The following is an 18746-nucleotide window of genomic DNA, read 5'->3' on the forward strand; positions in this document are numbered from 1 at the left end:
GAGGTGTGGAACATGCTGTCAGAAGACTTAAAAAAGCAACACTCTGATGCAGAAACTACAGAACCACCAAAAAAAGAAAATCAGCCTTCTGCTTGGTGGCATCTGACTCAGATGATGAAAATGAATATGAGTCAGTCTGGACTGCTTTGGACCGTTATTGACCAGAATCTGTCATCAGCGTGAAAGCATGTCCCCTGAAATGGAGGTCGAAGCATGAATGTTTAGCATATCTGGCATGTAAATACCTCGCAACCCTGATGGAATTGGCATCGTTAGCACTACAAAAAGTAATTTTTATTCTGACATTCACACCTTGTCAACTGTTGGGAATGGGACACATCCACCCCGACTGAATCATTGACCCCCCCACTTGGTAAGGGCAAGTCCCATCTTTTCTTGTGCTGTATATTTATGCCTGCCTACTGTAATTTTCACTCCATATATCTGAAGAAGTGGGTCATAGCCCATGAAAGTTATGCTCTAATAAATTTTTTAGTCTTTAAGGTGCCACAAGACTCCTCATTGTTTTTACTAAGAAAAGTGTGTTAGTGCTTAATGGCCAAAGTCTTTCAAATGAAAATGAATCTACTGAATTTGCTTTGGAAAAATCCAGTGTGGATAGCTTAAAGGAGGCTTCTTTGTTAACTGATATTGGAAGTGAACAGTTTGTGTCTCAAGTTCAAAAGAGAGGCTGGAATCCTGGCTTTACACAGCAGAGCAACCTTGTAAATAAACCCATAGACACTTTGGATATATCTTGTCATCTCTTAGAGCTGGTCTACACTACAGCGGGGATCGACACTCTGAGACTGATCCACCAGCACTAGATTTAGCACAGAGGTGGGCAAACTATGGCCTGTGGGACACATCCAGCCCACAGGACCCTCCTGCCCGGCCCCTGAGCTCCTGGCCTGGAAGGCTAGCCCCGCCCCTGCTGTTCCACTCTCCCACAGCCTCAGCTCTCTGTGCCACAAGCACAATGCACTGGGCGACAGGGATGCAAGCTCTTGCTGGGCAATGCAGCTGAAGAGCTGCAGCCCAACCCAGCGCTCTGGGCTGCGCGGTGGTGTGGCTGGCTCCAGCCAGGCAGCACAGCCGCCTGTCCTGGTGCTCTGTAGCGCCACCAGCCATCGGTGCTCCAGGCAGCGCAGTAAGGAGGCAGGGAGCAGGGGGGGTTGGATAGAGGGCAGGGGAGTTTGGAATGGTGGGCAGGGGGCAGGGGTGTGGATAGGGGGCGGGGCGGTCAGAGGCCAAGGAACAGGGGGGTTGAATGGGGGTAGGGCCCCAGGGGGGCAGTCAGGAAAGAGATGGGGGGTTGGATGGGGCAGTCAGGGGCAGGGGTTCAGCCTCCCCTAACCAGCTCCATACAATTTCGGAAACTCGATATGACCCTCAGGCCAAAAAGTTTGCCTGCCCCTGATTTAGTGGGTCTAGTAAAGACCTGCCAAATTGACAGCAGATCACTCTCCAGTCGACCTCTGTACTTCACCCTTGACGAGAAGAGTAAGAATCATAGAATATTAAGGTTGGAAGGGACCTCAGGAGGTCATCTGGTCCAACCCCCTGCTCAAAGCAGGACCAATCCCCAACTAAATCTTCCCAGCCAGGGCTTTGTCAAGCCTGACCTTAAAAATATCTAAGGAAGGAGTAAGGTAAGTCGACAGGAGATTTTTTTTCCAGTCAACCCCCTACGTTATTCACGTAGCTGTAGTTGTGTAGCGTAGGTCAATTTACCGCGGTAGTGTAGACATAGCCTAAGTAAGCTCTGATGCATCTAATGCCTCATGAATGCAGAAATTGGTAGTTGAAAAGCAAAACTGCAATGATGATAGAAAACAATTATGTTTCTTTAAGGTGTGGTGTTCATGCAAACTACCTAGCTGACAAGGGAGGAAGAAAGTTGCCCATAGCTGCTGCCAGTAAGAACATAGCCAGCCAGACCATAGATTTTGGTATAACAGAAATTTCAAATTTCAACCCTCTAAATAGAGGAAAGGAGGAAAGCAAGTTAACCCTTGAAAAGTAAAATGCCCTTACAGACTTGCCTAACTCATCTCTAAAATACTAAAGTCCTGAGGATGTGGTTAAACTACAAGTCTACGTTAAGAAAAACCCTGAGGTAAAGAAAGAGCTACAAAGGTTCAAAAGGGGTATTGAACAAACTGTCCTAAGAAACTGTCAATCTAAACAAAAGGCTCGGCATGACAAAAATAATTGTGATTGTACAATTTGAGATAGATTTGTTGTTAATATTAATGCTAATGTTAACTCTTGTAACTAGTTCATGGCTGATGCCAAAAACTGTAAAAATGTCTGTGTATGACTGATGGGAAAAATCCTCAAAACATACTGGAAATGTACATTATGATTATAATGTTTTGGTCAATAAGAACACACTTTGTATTAGCCTACTAATGTTGAGGTTTCACAGGTAATGCCTATACACAATCCTAAAACGTTCCACAGCAGAAAAACTATTACAAGTTTGCAAAAAGAAAAGGAGTACTTGTGACACCTTAGAGACTAACCAATTTATTTGAGCATGAGCTTTCGTGAGCTACAGCTTTTGTGAGCTCATCGAAGTGAGCTGTAGCTCACGAAAGCTCATGCTCAAATAAATTGGTTAGTCTCTAAGGTGCCACAAGTACTCCTTTTCTTTTTGCGAATACAGACTAACACGGCTGTTACTCTGAAACCTATTACAAGTTTGGACTGCTGTGCAAGAAAGGAACTGCGGTACAACGCCTCACAGCCTTCATGGCTAAATAAAGTAAGTGCTCTCTGAAAAACATTGAGGTCTTTGTTAAGTTAACAGATAGGCTCAACCCTGAAATCACTAAAGTGTTTCACAAAGTATGGACTAAGTTGTCAGCTTGGGCCAAGGCATGTATCAATAATTTGGCCTTTCAAAGAACTCAATATAAACACAGCTCATATCAATATGGGACTCCCACCCACAGCATGGTGAGTTGGCACTCAGGGTTCCAGCCCTACTGGGGGGAAACGAAGCTCAGGGCTTCTGACCTGCAGCGCCGAGATTTGCCGCAGGATGGATGAAATTAAGCAACGGGCTAGATCTGGCCCATACGTTCCCCACCCCTGCCGTAACCCATCCACCCACACCTGAACCTCCTGCCCCTGCTTCAGTCCAGCTTCCCCAACCATGCCCTAGGTCCACCCAGTCTGCCCTCCTCCATACAAGGGACTCTTCCCCCCCACCATATGCACTATGGCCAACCCCATACAGGGGTGATGTGTACCTTAACTATTCACTTCCTGCATTTCAGATGTTTAAATCTGCATTACCTTCAGGCTCCGTCCCCAGATCCCAGCTCACACGTTAAGTAAGATGGGGCTCGGACACCTGCTGAGGGAAGGGCCCCTCATATCCCAGCTCCCGTGGAGGGGCAGGGTGGGGAACTTGGACAAAGCAAGAGGGACAGGGCTCCCCAGATCCCAGGACACAGAGGCCAGGGAGAGGAGCTCAGATCTTTGCAGAGGGATAAGGCTCCCCTAGATCTCAGCACCCGTGGAAGGGGAGAATTCAGAGCTAACAAGCCACTCCCTAACCCCCGCCCCAACTTCCTCTGCTACTCCTCACATTGCCCAATCCTTTCTATCCTCTCCTTTTTCCCACTCCTTCTTCCCTGAGTTCCCCAACCTCTTTTCTCTCCCCTATCACCTATCTCCATAATATCCCCATCCCTCAACACAGACCCAAAGTCCTCTCCCCCTATTCCAGACTACTCTTCCCACACCTAATCACCTTCCCTTCCCAGCAAGCATTCACATGTGTAATTTATTTTCTTTTCAGGAATAGTTAAAGCACATTCTGAATTATATGCTATACTAAGATTACATGTCTCCAACATTCAAACAAACAAAAAAACCACTTGACAGAGAGGACTTTACCAGAATGTTTACAGTTCATTCTCAGATTTCTGTCCAGAGTAGGTTTCAAACTTCAAAGTTGCAAGAATCTGTGCACTATGAAATGCTTTTTTCAGGGGGCTTTATCTTGGGAATACCTTGCTCAATCCCCAGTTTGGACCACTAACCCTACATTATACTCCTATGCGGCATAGCAAATTTCAAGACAGTCCATTTAAAGGTGGATTTTAGAGCACTTGGAAAAGTCATCCTTTAAAAACAAAGCATTCTCTAACCTTAACTATAGAAGAGGTGGTGCACTGCTATAGTATTGTATAAAATTAATCATCAGCAACTACTGCTGTATCCAGATCCCTAGCACAGGATAATGCTGATGTGGGGCACTTTTTCTTTTGTTTTTTTTAAAAAGGAAAGACGGATGGAAGGGGCTCTACACATCCATCTGCAGCATGAGAGGTTTGGAGAGGTGTGAAGTTGCCCATCATCTTGGAGCTTGTCTATTGTGCGCGTTTTCATGCCATAGAGGGTGTAATTTCTAAAGTACACCATGGAAATGAATGCAGCCTGAAACAAATAGCTCTAAGATATGTGAACTGCCCCTCCAGCCCCCAGTACACACCCAGGAGGGGAGAATGTAGGGCTGACAGGTGCTCCGTGCTTCAATCTCTCTCACATGCCCTACCACCATGTCATCCTTCATCGCTGCCTTACACACACACCTTACCTGAGCCTTCAACTCCTTCCCCTCCTGCCCTTTATTCCCCTCCCTTTAATCCACATTTTCCTCAGTTGGGCTCCAAGCCCCTGTTCTTTCCCACCCCTCTGCTCTAAGCATATGCATGTGTAATTTGTTGTCTTTTCAAAAATAGTTTGATCACCTTCTGAATTTCATTACATTCTTTCCCACACAGCTCCCCTCCCTCCCACCCCTCCCCAAAAGCATGTTTTTATTTCTGATGTCTGCCCAAGGGTGGATTTGGATTTACAGTGGCTGTGTGTTGCTCAAGTTCAATGGCCACAACATTTGCCCTTAAGTCACATGGGTCCTGTGAGTTGTGGCTGGCTGCGAAGCCTCTTGTGCTCTCTGCCCATATGCAGTGTAATCAATTCAGTGTATTAGCTTTAGGAATGTTAAGCCTGAATTTAAATTGAGAGCCTTACTCTGTCTAATTTTCTGAATTTTGCTCCCCCAAAGGCTTAGGGGAGGAATGCATTCTCTACAGGTTTCAGAGGAACAGCCGTGTTAGTCTGTATTCGCAAAAAGAAAAGGAGTACTTGTGGCACCTTAGAGACTAACCAATTTATTTGAGCATGAGCTTTCGTGAGCTACAGCTCACGCAAGTGAGACCATTCTGCCAGGCTTCCAGTTGAAACTAGACAAATTCAGATGGAAAGAATGATTTTTGACAGAGAGAGAAATTAACCATTGGAACAATTTACCAAGGGTCGAAGGATTTTCCATCACTGACAATTTTCAAATCAAGATTGGCTGAAAAGACCTGCTCTAGAAATTATTCCTGCCTTATACAGGAGTTCAGAATAAATTATCACATGGTCCCTTCTGGCCTTAGAATCTATGAATAATAATTAGTCCATAAAAAATGTTAAACATTACCACATACATAGTTAAGCAATCAAGTCAGGATATAGCAGTTAGTTGCATATAAACATCTTAATTCTGTACCCTTGTGCATAGGCTTTGACAAACTAATCACATGCTATTTATGTGTATATAAATCTCCCCATTGTGTTTTCCACTGAATGCATCCGATGAAGTGAGCTGTAGCTCACGAAAGCTTATGCTCAAATAAATTTGTTAGTCTCTAAGGTGCCACAAGTACTCCTTTTCTTTTTGTCAATCTAGTTCACCCAAATAAGAATTTTGACTATCAGCATTGATTAAGTTATACAGTAACAACATACCCACCAAATTTCTCTGACTGGCATTTTAAAGCTATACCTTGATACTGACCTCAGCAACATTCCCATCTATGTGCAATCATTAGCTGTGTTATATGTACATGTGGAAAGTCTGAGGTTAGCAAGTCTGCCAAAAGATACACCTTTCCTGGCCAAATGTGGCTCTGCTGAGGCCTGCCTCAGTTTCACCTTAATTTGGTCTCCCTTTAAAAATGTCAACACAGGCCAGCTATTCAAAACATTCCCGCTTCTTAGGTACAATTTATTATATCTTTCAAAAGAAAAAAGATGATGATGTTGTGAGCTGTAGCTCACGAAAGCTCATGCTCAAATAAATTGGTTAGTCTCTAAGGTGCCACAAGTCCTCCTTTTCTTTTTGCGAATACAGACTAACACGGCTGTTACTCTGAAACCTTTCAAAAGAAAGTCTTTCCAAAGAAAACTCAAACCTTCAAAGTCATCATCCCTGTTTCAACTGGGCCCAGTTCCTCTTCCTCTCTTTAATAATTAATTTCTTTCACCCCAGTCCCAACCTAGGCACAGCCTCTCCTCTCTGAGGGTCTGTCTTCCTGCTTTCCCAGCACTGCTTGCCTAAAGACTGGCCTTCTCCACAGGCCTTCCCAGCTGGTGCTTTGCCTCTGCTGACTCGAGGCCCTGTGGTGCCCTCCTTAGTCTCTGAAGTTCAAACTTCTCAAAGGCAGCACTATATGGAAAAAAAATAAAGGGAGTTGTGACACTTGTCTCATGTCTGCTGGGCTCTTAAAGACAGAGAGGTGCATCAGAAAGTTCACCAAGACATCATGAATGCCTGGTAGGGGAGGAGGACTGTATGGGGTGTAGCATGGGAGGGCTCTATAAGGGATGTTACCGAGGTGGGGAGAGGGGGGCTCTAAGGGGTGGTACCGGGGACTCCTAGGGGCCCTGCTGGCAGTGACACCAAGGCAGGAGTACCAGATACCGCCACGGGTGGAGGCATTCTAGCTGGGACGGGTGTAGCCCCTGGGTGGTTTCGAGGCTCGGTGGGGCCGTAGGAGACCAGGAGGGGACTGGGTGCGCTGCCGTGTGTGGGGGGGGTGTTCTGATCCCAGAAACAGCACAGCGAAGTCGCACCGTCGCAGTGTGGCTCTGCGTGCCAGAAGATGATGCTCATCAAGGGAATTGTGAGTCAGGGGCTGGGGAGTGCCGTGCAAGTGAAGAGGGGCAACCCTGCTCCCCAGTGGGTGGAACAAGCCCCTGACCCCGCTCCCCAGTGGGAGCTTAAGGGCCGGATAAAAGTGTCTCAAGGGCCAGAAGCAGCCCGCGGGCCATAGTTTTCCCACTCCTGTGCTAAACTATTTGGGGGTAAAATATCCAAAGGCGCACACATTAGCAGCTATTATACTACTTGGATAATTCCTTTGTCCTGGGCCCAGGGTCATACAATCTTCTCCTCCGCACCACTTCAAGGCACTAAAATGTTATGCAATATTATCCTTTCCAGTTAATCCAGCTGGAAAATAAGAACTGTTATAGGTACACTGTCTTGTTCATAGGTTTCAGAGTAGCAACCATGTTAGTCTGTAGCTGCAAAAAGAAAAGGAGGACTTGTGGCACCTTAGAGACTAACCAATTTATTTGAGCATAAGCTTTCGTGAGCTACAGCTCACTTCATCGGATACGTGTAGCTTTTGACACGGTCTCCCACAATATTCTTGCGAGCAAGTTAAAGAAGCATGGGCTGGATGAATGGACTATAAGGTGGATAGAAAGTTGGCTAGATTGTCGGGCTCAACAGGTAGTGATCAATGGCTCCATGTCTAGTTGGCAGCTGGTATCAAGTGGAGTGCCCCAAGGGTTGGTCCTCGGGCTGGTTTTGTTCAATGTCTTCATAAATGACCTGGAGGATGGTGTGGATTGCACCCTCAGCAAGTTTGCAGATGACACTAAACTGAAAGGAGAGGTAGATGTGCTGGAGGGTAGGGATCGGATACAGAGGGCCCTAGACAAATTGGAGGATTGGGCCAAAAGAAATCTGATGAGGTTCAACAAGCACAAGTGCAGAGTCCTGCAATTAGGACGGAAGAATCCCATGCACCGCTACAGACTAGGGACCGAATGGCTCAGCAGCAGTTCTGCAGAAAAGGACCTAGGGGTTACAGTGGAGGAGAAGCTGGATATGAGTCAACAGTGTGCCCTTGTTGCCAAGAAGGCCAATGCATTTTGGGATGTATAGGTAGGGGCATTGCCAGCAGATCGAGGGATGTGATCATTCCCTTCTATTCGACATTGGTGAGGCCTCATCTGGAGTACTGTGTCCAGTTTTGGGCCCCACACTACAAGAAGGATGTGAAAAAATTGGAAAGAGTCCAGCGGAGGGCAACAAAAATGATTAGGGGACTGGAACACATGACTTATGAGGAGAGGCTCAAAGAACTGGGATTGTTTAGTCTGCGGAAGAGAAGAATGAGGGGGGATTTGATAGCTGCTTTCAACTACCTGAAAGGGGGTTCCAAAGAGGATGGCTCTAGACTGTTCTCAGTGGTAGCTGATGACAGAACAAGGAGTAATGGTCTCAAGTTGCAGTGGGGGAGATTTAGGTTGGATATTAGGAAAAACTTTTTCACTAGGAGGGTGGTGAAACACTGGAATGCGTTACCTAGGGAGGTGGTGGAATCTCCATCCTTAGATATTTTTAAGGTCAGGCTTGACAAAGCCCTGGCTGGGATGATTTAGTTGTGGATTGGTCCTGCTTTGAGCAGGGGGTTGGACTAGATGACCTCCTGAGATCCCTTCTACCCCTGATATTCTATGATTCTCTGAAATAAATTGGTTAGTCTCTAAGGTGCCACAAGAATCCTTTTCTGTCTTGTTCATAGTTGCTGTGCAGCTACCACCTTGCATTTCCAGTGTTTCTAATCTTTTTCAGGAGTCTTTTTTAACTGCCCAATAAAGTTCAATTTTTTTCACATACATACTTTATTTTATTTTACAAAATGGAAATGATTTCTAATCTGTCTCATTTATCTGATAATTACTTCCTTATCTAATTATCTCAACAGCTGTTCAGAAGCTACTCACCATCCGCAGGCTCTTCTATGTTATCATGCCAAGACATTGGCTTCCTGGTGATAGTGTGAACTGGGGAGAAACGTGATGATGCAGGTGAGTTGGTATTATGGAATCAATATTACAGGCAGTTTCAGGTAAAGCACTAGCTCCCCCTATCCTGTCTTCTGCCAGCTCACTTAGGCTGTTAAGGAGAAGAGAGACTACAGATTGGAAAAGGAGCACTGGTTAATGTCGTCACAATTCCTGGGAACTGAAGGGAATCAGCTTTGGCACCATGGGACCCTGGCACTAGGTGTTTGTGAGCAGAGAGCAGAGTTCATCCACCGATTTGTCAGGTTCCTAAACTGTGACCTGCAGGCCGCTTGCTGGAAGAGCACAGAGTTCTGGCTGACTACATGGGGCTAGTTCCTCCTTGTTTCTAGCTGCTAAATAGCATTTAAACCCCAACACATATACAAATCCAAACATTACTTTCCCATGTCAGTATGGGCAGTGGGTATAAGAGGCTTGGGGAGACTAAGCCTCTCCAAACGGGGCAAGAAATGCCAGACACAGTGCACCTCCCCTTGGAGGAGCAGTGACCCACTGCCTTTGGAGCACTGCCTCTGGAAGCTCCAGAGAAGTGGGGGAGCCATTGGTGCTCTGACTATGACCCCGCCCACATGCTGCCCCTCTGCCCCACTCCCATGGGGCCTCTTCGCCCTGAGGCCCTGCGCTCGCCCCCCTCTGCCCCCCCCCCCGCACCTGCTGCTTGCACCTCTCCATGGGAGGAGGTGGAGACGTGCGGGCGGGGCAGGAGGCAGGGCCACAGTCCAGGCACCCTCACACTTCTAGGGAGCGTCTGGCACTTGCACCCAGCCTCCCCAAACACAAGAGTCACGCACTACTTATGCATGTCAACAATTGCTGTAGTTGCCACAAGGATATTACATGACTGTGAATAGGAGGAAACTGGAGCCTGGCTAGCGGATAGGGAGGACCTTCTGTCTAGGGCCTCCATCCCATCTTGCCCCAGTTTTGTGACCCCAGGCCACCACTGCCAGTTCCAGACCTGCTCCCATATACCCCAATCTTAAACTGGCCACGTGGGCTGCCTCACAACTTCAAGTTAGCCATACCCTGGGCCCTGTCTCTCGTGTCTGAGTGAGTCGGCCATGTTCACCAAGCACTGTCTACCCCAAGAGAGCAGACTGGCCCCCCCGACCCCCCGATCCACTTGGTGGAGTCAATCCCTTACTCTGTCATGGCCCTCCTACATGTTGCCCCGTTGCCTCCCCGCTCCCTTCTCACCCCATTTGAAGGGGGTGGCCCCCTTGCCCCCCCCGTTCTCAAAGGGGATTTGTACTCCCCCATCCGGTCTCACTCTGTTTCAGCGGGTAGGCCGCTTTCTCCCGCCTCACCCCGTTTGAGGGGGTTGACCCCGTACTCCGTGTGCAGTTTCTGGCACCGTAGCTCCTTCCGGACGGTCTCGCAGAAAATCTGGTTCTGATGCACCAGGTCGGGCGGCTCCTTCTCGCGGCCCCGCGCCGCCATGGCCGGCCCCGCTCCCGGGAAGCTGGGAACGCGGCGCGGCGAATTCTCAGCGACTACGTTTGTTTCATTCTTGTTTCCTAGCAACGGCGCTTCGCCCCGATCCTTGGTCAGACGCAGAGGACTCGCTGATTGGTACGGTTCAGACCACGCCCCTCGATCAGCAAAGCCCCGCCCCCAGTCCCAATTGGCTCTCGAGTTAAAAGTCCCGTTGCTGATTGGCTATGTTCCCCGCCGGCATTTTTTAATCTCCGTCTGGCTGATGTAGAGCCCGCAGCCGCGACTAGGGAGTTGGGGGAACCGCAGCTGCGGCGTCGCGTCCCGGGCGTGACCCGCTCGGCCTCCCGCTCCTCCGCCAGCGCTTGGCAGCCGCGCCGCGCCAGCATCCTGCCCCTCGCAGGGAGCCCGGACCCGGGGCCGGCGCCCCGGCCAAGCGGGTGGAGCTGTCGCGGCTGGACGCGGGCTGCTCGTGGCGGCGGGGCCCCTGGCAGGGCGGACGCCGGTCTCCGGCCGGGCTGAGCGCTGCGCTGTTTGCTTCGGGGAGGCGATGCAGGGCGCGGAGCTGGACGCTCGGATCCGCTGCAGTGTCACCATCGAGCGCCTGAGCCCGGGCGGCCCGGCCTCGAGGCGCCGGCTGATCCGCGACGCCGCCCTCGCCCTGGGCCGGGACGAGTTCCGGGAGCTGGCGCTGCAAGTGAGCGACGGCAGCGTGGCGCAGAGCTTCGCGCTGCGCGGGGAGGTGCGGCTCTTCACGCGCTTCGTGCGCGACGGGAAAAGCGGCCTGCAGCTGGGCGCCGCGCAAGTGCAGCTGCTGATCGCCAACTGCGCCCCCGACCGCCTCAGGCGCTTCCTCCGGCTGCTGCGCATCAAGCGCCAGGCGGCGGGGAAGGGGCCGAAGACCGTCACGGAGCGGGCGCGGCTGCTGTCCAGCCTTCCGCGCACCTTCGACACCGTCAGCCCAGTCCAGGCCCGGGACGTGCAGCAGGCCTGCGCTCAGCGGGCCCGCGCGAGCTGCGAGGCAACGCCTGTGAAAGGGCAGGCCCCGAGGGACCGAGGGAACAACGGTCTGCGCAGCAAGGCGCGGAAAAGAGCCAGGACAGAATCGGCTGAAGCAAGCGCTGTAAGAGCTCTCGAAGGAGGCATGGGGTAGGGGTGGAAGCCCGCTTTGGGATATGGCTTAAGTAGGAGACTTGCGGGAGGGGGAGTTGCTGAGTGCGCTCATGGTTTGGGGAGGGGGGGATCTTTTGTGGATCCATGGTACCCCACATCTTGAATTGTGTGCAGCAGATGTGGTCGCCCCATCTCAAAAACGGTATATTGGAATTGAGAAAGGTTCAGAAAAGGGCAACAAAAATTATTAGGGGTATGGAACGGCTTCCTTATGAAGAGAGATGAATAAGACTAAGGCTTTTTAGCTTGAAAGAAAGATGGCTAAGGGGAGATATGACTGAGGTCTATAAAATCATGACTGGTGTAGAATAAGCAGATAAGGAAGTAGGGGTCACCAGATGAAATTAATAGGCAGCAGGTTTAAAACAAATAAAAGTATTTCTTCATACAGTCAACCTGTGGAACTCCTTGCCAGAGGATGTTGTGAAGGCCAAGACCATAACAGGGTTCAAAAAAGAACTAGATAAATTCATGGAGGATAGGTCTGTCAATGGCTATTAGTCAGGATGGGCACGAATGGTGCCCCCAGCCTCTGTTTGCCAGAAGCTGGGAATGAGCGACAGGGGATGGATCACTTGATCATTACCTGTTCTGTTCATTCCCTCTGGGGCACCTGGCAACTGACAGGATACTGGGCTAGATGGACCTTTGGCCTGACCCAGTAGGGCCATACTTATGCTCTTATGACTGCAAGACTGGGACACTACATTAAGCAGCAAAGAGTCTTGTGGCACCTTCAGGACTCTTTGCCGCTCTTACAGATCCAGACTAACGTGGCTACTCTTCTGATACATTAAGCAGGTAGTTAACTATAGACTAAATATTTTGTAGGTGGTTCCATCTGTTTCTGAATAAAATCTGTCCTTTATGGTGGCAAAGAAAGCCTGGAGTGCTGGGCACTCCACAATCTGCAGACCGCCTGCATCAGTTGTTTGGAGGCCTCCTCATTATCTAGACTAGAAAAATAGGGTGTGTCTGTCAACTACATTGACAAATGTGTTAATTAACATGCTTTTAAGCACAAGGTACTACCTAGAGTAGAAAGACAGTGGTGTTCAAAAAATGTTTGCTGGGTGTGTTCAGTGGAAAGGTTCACCCAAAGTCGTGGTTAAAAATGAATTCCTAAATATTTTCCTGATCTAGTCAGGGTCTGAGAGAAGTCAGTTGTTCCATTTCATGTAAATAACACATGGACTCTGAACACTAACAATGACCAAATGTTGCAAAAGATTAGTATCTTTTTTTTTTTATTGGACCAACTTTCAGCTGGTGAAAGAGACAAGCTTTTGAGCTACACAGAGCTCTTCTGGTCTCTCTCAGCAACAGAAGTTGGTCCAATAAAAGGTATTACCTTACCCACCTTGTCTCTCTAATATGCTGGAACCAACATCGCAAACAAATTGCAATGCAGTTATTTCACTGGAGCTCATTTTAGCAGTTGACATTAGCGTGACACCTATTTTCCATTCTAATCCCCATGGGGAAAAGGTATACAGGAGAAATTTTCCTCCAAAAGTTTTAAGATCCATGAGTATGTGCTGCTGTTAACAATTTTGGTTAGTGCACAAGTGTGACTTCTTTCTTTTAGGCGGCTGACGTGAAATGCTCAAAGAAGCTATCTTTGCTAATGCACTCACGGATGAGACTCTCGCAGGAACAGTCCATTGTGCTGAGTGCAGTGCTGACTGGGAAGAACGTCTTCTTTACAGGCAGTGCTGGTGAGAAACTTTATAGCTGAAGTGAAGCAAGGTTACCCCACATGTCCTAACTGCACTCAAATTAGGGCTGAAAAGCTTTAGTCTGTGGTATTGTGAGCTCCAGGAAACCTTTGGGCCTATCCCGCATGGAACACTTTTAGCAAAAGTTTCACACCTGTGCTCCCACTGGCTTATCATGAAGAGGCTGTGTGCAAAAGGGCTTGTCCCATCAGTTTGAATTGTGGAAGAATGAAATAAAAGTTAAGAAAATGTTTAATCTCTTTTGTTGTTTGGACTCTCTGAGGGCCAAAACTATGAAACCAAAGCAGAGAGACCCAGTTTTAACCTGTGTTACCCCTAAAATTCACTCAGAGCTGACAGATTATTACAACTGTCACCTTTTGAAACCGTAGACTGCAACTCATTTGTGTGTTTTCCTGCTTTAACCTTTCAATAATTCTCTCATTTCTTTTCTTAATTACTAAATCTTTAAGGCTTAGATAGTTTACTATAGGATTGGATACAAGCATTGTCTTTGGTGTGAGATCTAAGGTATGAATTGACCTGGCATAAGTGACTGGTCCTTTACGACTGAGGGTAACCTGAATATCCTAAGTCTATCTTCTCTGTGTGGTAAGAGACACTGGGATGTCCATGGGGACTGTTTGTGACTCCATGGTAAGACTAAAACAACAAGGTGTCCTTGTGGCACCTTAGAGTAACAAATTTATTTGGGCATAAGCTTTCATGGGCTATAACCCACTTCATCAGATGCATGGAGTGAAAAATACAGTAGGCAGGCATAAATATACAGCACATGAAAAGATGGAAGTTGCCTTACCAAGTGGGGAGTCAGTGCTAACAAGGCCAATTCAATCAGGGTGGATGTGGCCCATTCCCAACAGTTGACAAGAAGGGATGAGTATCAGAGGGGAGAAGTACTACAAAAAGTAATACAAAAACCTGAGTCTTCATTAATCCGTGCTGATGTGCCCCTGCCTACAGCAGTAGGGAGGCCTGGGGGGAGGGCGTAGCTAAGCACCTCTTTAACATGATGAGGTTCATGGCCCTGTATCTTTAAATATGCCCTTTCTCATGCCTACCACCCCTCCTCCCCCTTTTTAAGCCATATGGTCTTGTAAGGGAGCAAAGGTTTTTGGGTTGTTGTCTTATGGCTTGTCAAAGTAGGGCATCACAATCTTACTTACACCAGTGTTGCCAATTCTTGTGATTTTTATCACAAGTCTTATTTTTTTTTGTTTTAAAATATCCAGCCCCTGGAGTCATGTGAGAATCTAATTTAATTTTAAGTGAAGTTTCTGGTTCTCATAGTTGCTGAGCAAATCATCAAATGAGAAGCCTAAAGATTCTTAAACCAGAAGGCAATTAAGAGAACTCACTTGTTTTTTTCTTTTTAAATCCAGTAGGTTTTGTTTTGTTTTTTTTGTCATGATTTTGGGGGCTTGATTAATAATTTTTTAACACTTGGAATTGGCACTGTTGCAACCTGCACTGTTGCAACCTACACATTCTGCAACGCTTAGTGCAGATGCACAATGTGTCAAGCCTTTTGTTTAAGTGTAGCTGTATCTAGCAATGTTTAAGAGTTCCCTTTTGGTATAAGGGATAAACTCTAATCAAAGATGCACATTAAAAAGTTGAATGAGGGAAAACAATTCAACTTTAGCAAAAAGTGAAATCTTTTAAATCATCCATGTTGGGGAGAGGTTTAGCCAATATAAATGATGACACTAACTAAGATGCTCTTATAGCTACCATGGTTTCTCCTCCATGACTGGGTTCCAGTGTGGGGAGTTTATGGAACCCTAAATGGGAGGGGTCAAATAACCCCTAAACTGCATCTTCTCTAAATGGACAAACAGAGCTAATCCTTTCCTGCCATGGTTGGCTTTTACAACTACCTGAGCTCTATGTGGTCAGGCTGTTCTTGTCTTTTGTTCCTAGCGTTTTCTGACCTATGAGGTTTTGAATGAGCAGAGTGGAGGGTGGTATTAGGAGGAATTTGGGACTGGAATTCAAACCACATATATTTTTGGGGATATATCTCTAATGGTGTCAGGGGAAAGCTTCTTTCTGAAATAAATTTTATACTCTTCTAAAAGGGACTGGGAAGTCATATCTGCTGAAAAAGATTGTGGGTTCACTCCCCCCAAAGAGCACCTATGCTACAGCCAGTACAGGAGTAGCAGCTTGTCATATTGGTGGCACCACGCTCCATGCTTTTGCAGGTAAGGAGGATAACTTTCTGCTTGAGAACCTTCCCTGGCTTGCTGTGCTCTGGGGAAGATGAGTGGAAGGGACCTGGGAACTCTTGGCATTTTGGTAAAGATGATACTAACTCTGGATTCTCTCCTTTCATTAGGTATTGGTTCTGGGAAAGCTCCACTAGATCAGTGTATTGAGTTGGCTCAAAGAACTGGAGTGCGTCAACATTGGTTGAGCTGCCAACACTTAATTATTGATGAGATTTCAATGGTGGAGGGCAAGTTTTTTGATAAGCTGGAGGCAGTAGCCAGGTGAGGGTCATGCAGCAAAGAGTCTTTATAAATGATCAAGTTCCCTGGATCACTTTGCTAGGAATGCCTTCCCCCTACCTCCTGTGGCTGTATTGGGAGGTAAGGTTTGCTAATGGCTAGAGTAGTTGGGAGTCTCTGGATTATGGAATCCTAGAAAGGGACCTCAAGAGGTAATCTAGTCCAACCCTTTGCCTTGACATAAGACCACATACGCAGAGACCATCCCTGACAGGTGTTTGTACAACCTGTCCTTAAAATGAAGGAGATTCCACAACATTCCTTGACCACCTAATTCAGTACTTAACTATCATTATAGTTAGATTTTTCCAATCTCTAATCTAATGCTCTTTGCTGCAGATTAAACTGATTACTACTTGTCCTACCTTCAATAGACATGGAGAACAATTGAATGCAATCTTCTTTATGACAGCTCTTTATCACATTTGAAGTCTGTAATCAGGTCCACCCTCAGTTTTTATTTCTCAAAACTAAATTTGCCCAGATTTTTTAAACTTTCCTCATAGGTGAGGTTTTCTAAACCTTTTATTATTTTTGTTCCTCTCCTCTGGGCTCTCTCCAATTTGTCTCCATCTTAACATGCGACAACCAAAACTGGACTGAGGCCTCCGACTGAGGCCTTAACAGCGCCAAGTAGAGCGGGACAATTACCTTTCATGTCTTGCGTACAACACACCTCTTAATACACCCCAGAATTAAATTAGCCTTTTTCACAACTGCATCACATTGACTCCTATTCAATTTGTGATCCACTATAACCTCCACATCCTTCTTGGCAGTACAACCATCTAGCCAATTGTTTTACATTTTGTAGATGTGCATTTGTGTTTTTTGGTTTTTTCTTAGTATAGTATTTTGCACTTCTTTATTGTCTTATTTGTTGATTTCAGACCAATTCTCCAATTTATTAATGTCCTTTTGAATTCTAATCCTGTCCTCCAAAGCATTAGCAACTCCTTTCAGCTTGATGTCATTCATAAATTGTATATTCTATGTAAGCAGGGGTGAAAATGGGCCAGTACAGTGTACTGGTAAGAAGCCGGTACTGTCCCATGCACAGCTGACGTTAGTGTTGCCGCAGCCGTGCTATAATGTTGCTGCCCCTTTTTGCCCCCTCCTGTTTGGTGGGGGGGAGGGAAGGGGCAGCTGCCCCAAGACCAGCGATTTAAAAGGGCCCAGGGCTCCTGGCTGCAGCAGCTGGACCCCAGGCCCTTTTAAATTGCTGCCAGAGCCCCAGGCAGCGCAGATGGGCTAGCTGCGGGAGGCTGACCCTCCAGCCCTGCCCCTTCTGCCCAAGGCCTTGCCCCAGGTCCTGCAGCCTGCTCCCTGTACTGGTAAGTGTTTAATATTACTTTCACCCCTGTATGTAAGAATACTCTCCACTCCAGCACTTAAGTCCTTAATGAAAATATTGAATAGTATTGGGCCCTGGACAGATAGATCCACTCAGTTTGACACTGAACCATTGATAACTACTCTTCCAGTAAGGACTTTTCAATCAGTTTTGCACCCACCTTTATAGTAATGTTATCTAGACCACATTTCCCCAGTTAGCTTGTGGGAATGCCATGTGGGGATGTGCCAAAAGCCTTTCTAAAATCAAGATGTCATGTCTGCTACTTCCCTACATATGCTAGGCCAGTAAACCTGTCAAAGAAGGAAATTAGGCTGGTTTGGTATGGCTTGTTCTTGACCAATCCTCTGTATCGATGAGGACTCCCAGCAAATTTCATGAGACCACTCCTATTTTTTGTGCCAAGGTAATTAATGAAAATATTAAATTATCACTCCCCTTACAGAGCTGTCAGGAAACGGGATGACCCATTTGGAGGAATACAGCTGATCATCTGTGGGGACTTCTTACAACTGCCACCAGTCAGCAAAGGCAATGAGGAAACCAAGTTCTGCTTCCAGGTGTGAAGCCATCCCTACCCACTACTTCAGACTTTGTTCATAGCTGTCTCATAATGAATGAACAACTTATTCACAGGCAAAGAGCTGGAGGAAATGCATCCACGTGAACATGGAGCTGACAGAAGTCCGGAGACAGACTGAAAAGAGCTTCATCTCACTCCTGCGTTCAGTCCGCCTGGGCAGGTGAGGAGGAACCTCTTTCCTCCTTCCCACAGATGCCGAGTGTAGGGGGTGTCACTTGGCTACCTCCCCAACATCCTCTAAAGGTGGTATAGCTGGGTAGAGGCTGTTAAGGCACCTGGACACATCTTTGCCTCACCCACTCCCAAGCACCACTGCTTCTCAACTCCTTCTCCAACTAATGGAAGCAGTAACACTAGTTGCTCCTTGCCCAGTTAAGTAGGCTGCCTGCATTGTGATCGCTCATAGTCTCTGCTCCATGGTGTCCAGTTCACCTGCTGTGCTGACTGCTGATGGATCTCATGGTCTTGAGACACATGAACAATATGACAATGCTGGTATAAAATTAACAAATTAAACCTGATGTTCAATTCCTTGGAACCTAACCCTACACCTGGAAGTGTCCTTCCCTGTCTCTGTATAAGGTTGTGTGGGTGATTGAGCTGCTCTAGCAGGTGGGCATTAGGGAATGGGGAGGAGATGGTGTGGAGGGGCCAAGAATGTGCTTGTCACATGTATCCACCTTGTGAATAAATCATCTGAGGGGTAAAAAGTTTTGGTGATATCTCATGAAATCCCCATATGTTTGCTTTCAGTGTCACTGAAAGCATTCAATGTTATCAATCTCTTATTGTTACATTTAGTGCAGCTCCTTTGATAGGACCAGTAGAGTAGATCTAGCAGTCAGCACAAGTCTGGAACAACACAATGAATTCAATGTAATGGCCTGTCTACATTTGTGCTCCCACTATGGCTAGTCCCAGAGATGCTCCATTAGAGCAGTAGTGGGAGACCTTAAGAACCTTAATGAGATAAGGCTATGGGGTGTGGGGAGAGCAGG

The 18746-nt window shown here is 47.1% G+C and overlaps 3 protein-coding genes across 5 annotated transcripts in view; 1 reads left to right on the forward strand and 2 right to left on the reverse strand.

Moving 5' to 3' along the window:
* The window catches only part of CFAP57 (cilia and flagella associated protein 57), a 184810-nt gene extending 175881 nt beyond the window's left edge, over positions 1–8929 (reverse strand). The window contains exon 1 of the mRNA XM_048861522.2: positions 8869–8929. The gene's annotated coding sequence lies outside the window, so the exon portion shown is untranslated. The remainder of the gene's footprint in view (positions 1–8868) is intronic.
* The window catches only part of CFAP144 (cilia and flagella associated protein 144), a 27840-nt gene extending 17335 nt beyond the window's left edge, over positions 1–10505 (reverse strand). The window contains exons 1-2 of one of the 2 annotated variants that reach the window (XM_048861545.2): positions 10260–10505; positions 8869–8928 (exon numbers count right to left, since the gene is read on the reverse strand). In XM_048861545.2, coding sequence (XP_048717502.1) covers positions 8869–8928; positions 10260–10392 — 193 coding nt within the window. In that variant the 5' untranslated portion in view covers positions 10393–10505. The remainder of the gene's footprint in view (positions 1–8868; positions 8929–10259) is intronic. The other variant, XM_048861546.2, reaches the window with a different exon arrangement.
* PIF1 (PIF1 5'-to-3' DNA helicase) overlaps positions 8892–18746 on the forward strand; it is a 26814-nt gene continuing 16959 nt past the window's right edge. Inside the window, exons 1-7 of one of the 2 annotated variants that reach the window (XM_048861538.2) lie at positions 8892–8952; positions 10474–11509; positions 13148–13277; positions 15380–15505; positions 15640–15793; positions 17611–17725; positions 17802–17908. In XM_048861538.2, coding sequence (XP_048717495.2) covers positions 10937–11509; positions 13148–13277; positions 15380–15505; positions 15640–15793; positions 17611–17725; positions 17802–17908 — 1205 coding nt within the window. In that variant the 5' untranslated portion in view covers positions 8892–8952; positions 10474–10936. The remainder of the gene's footprint in view (positions 8953–10473; positions 11510–13147; positions 13278–15379; positions 15506–15639; positions 15794–17610; positions 17726–17801; positions 17909–18746) is intronic. The other variant, XM_048861539.2, reaches the window with a different exon arrangement.

The sequence above is a fragment of the Caretta caretta genome, chromosome 8 (genome assembly GCF_965140235.1).
Source record: "Caretta caretta isolate rCarCar2 chromosome 8, rCarCar1.hap1, whole genome shotgun sequence".
Lineage (NCBI taxonomy): Eukaryota > Metazoa > Chordata > Testudines > Cheloniidae > Caretta > Caretta caretta.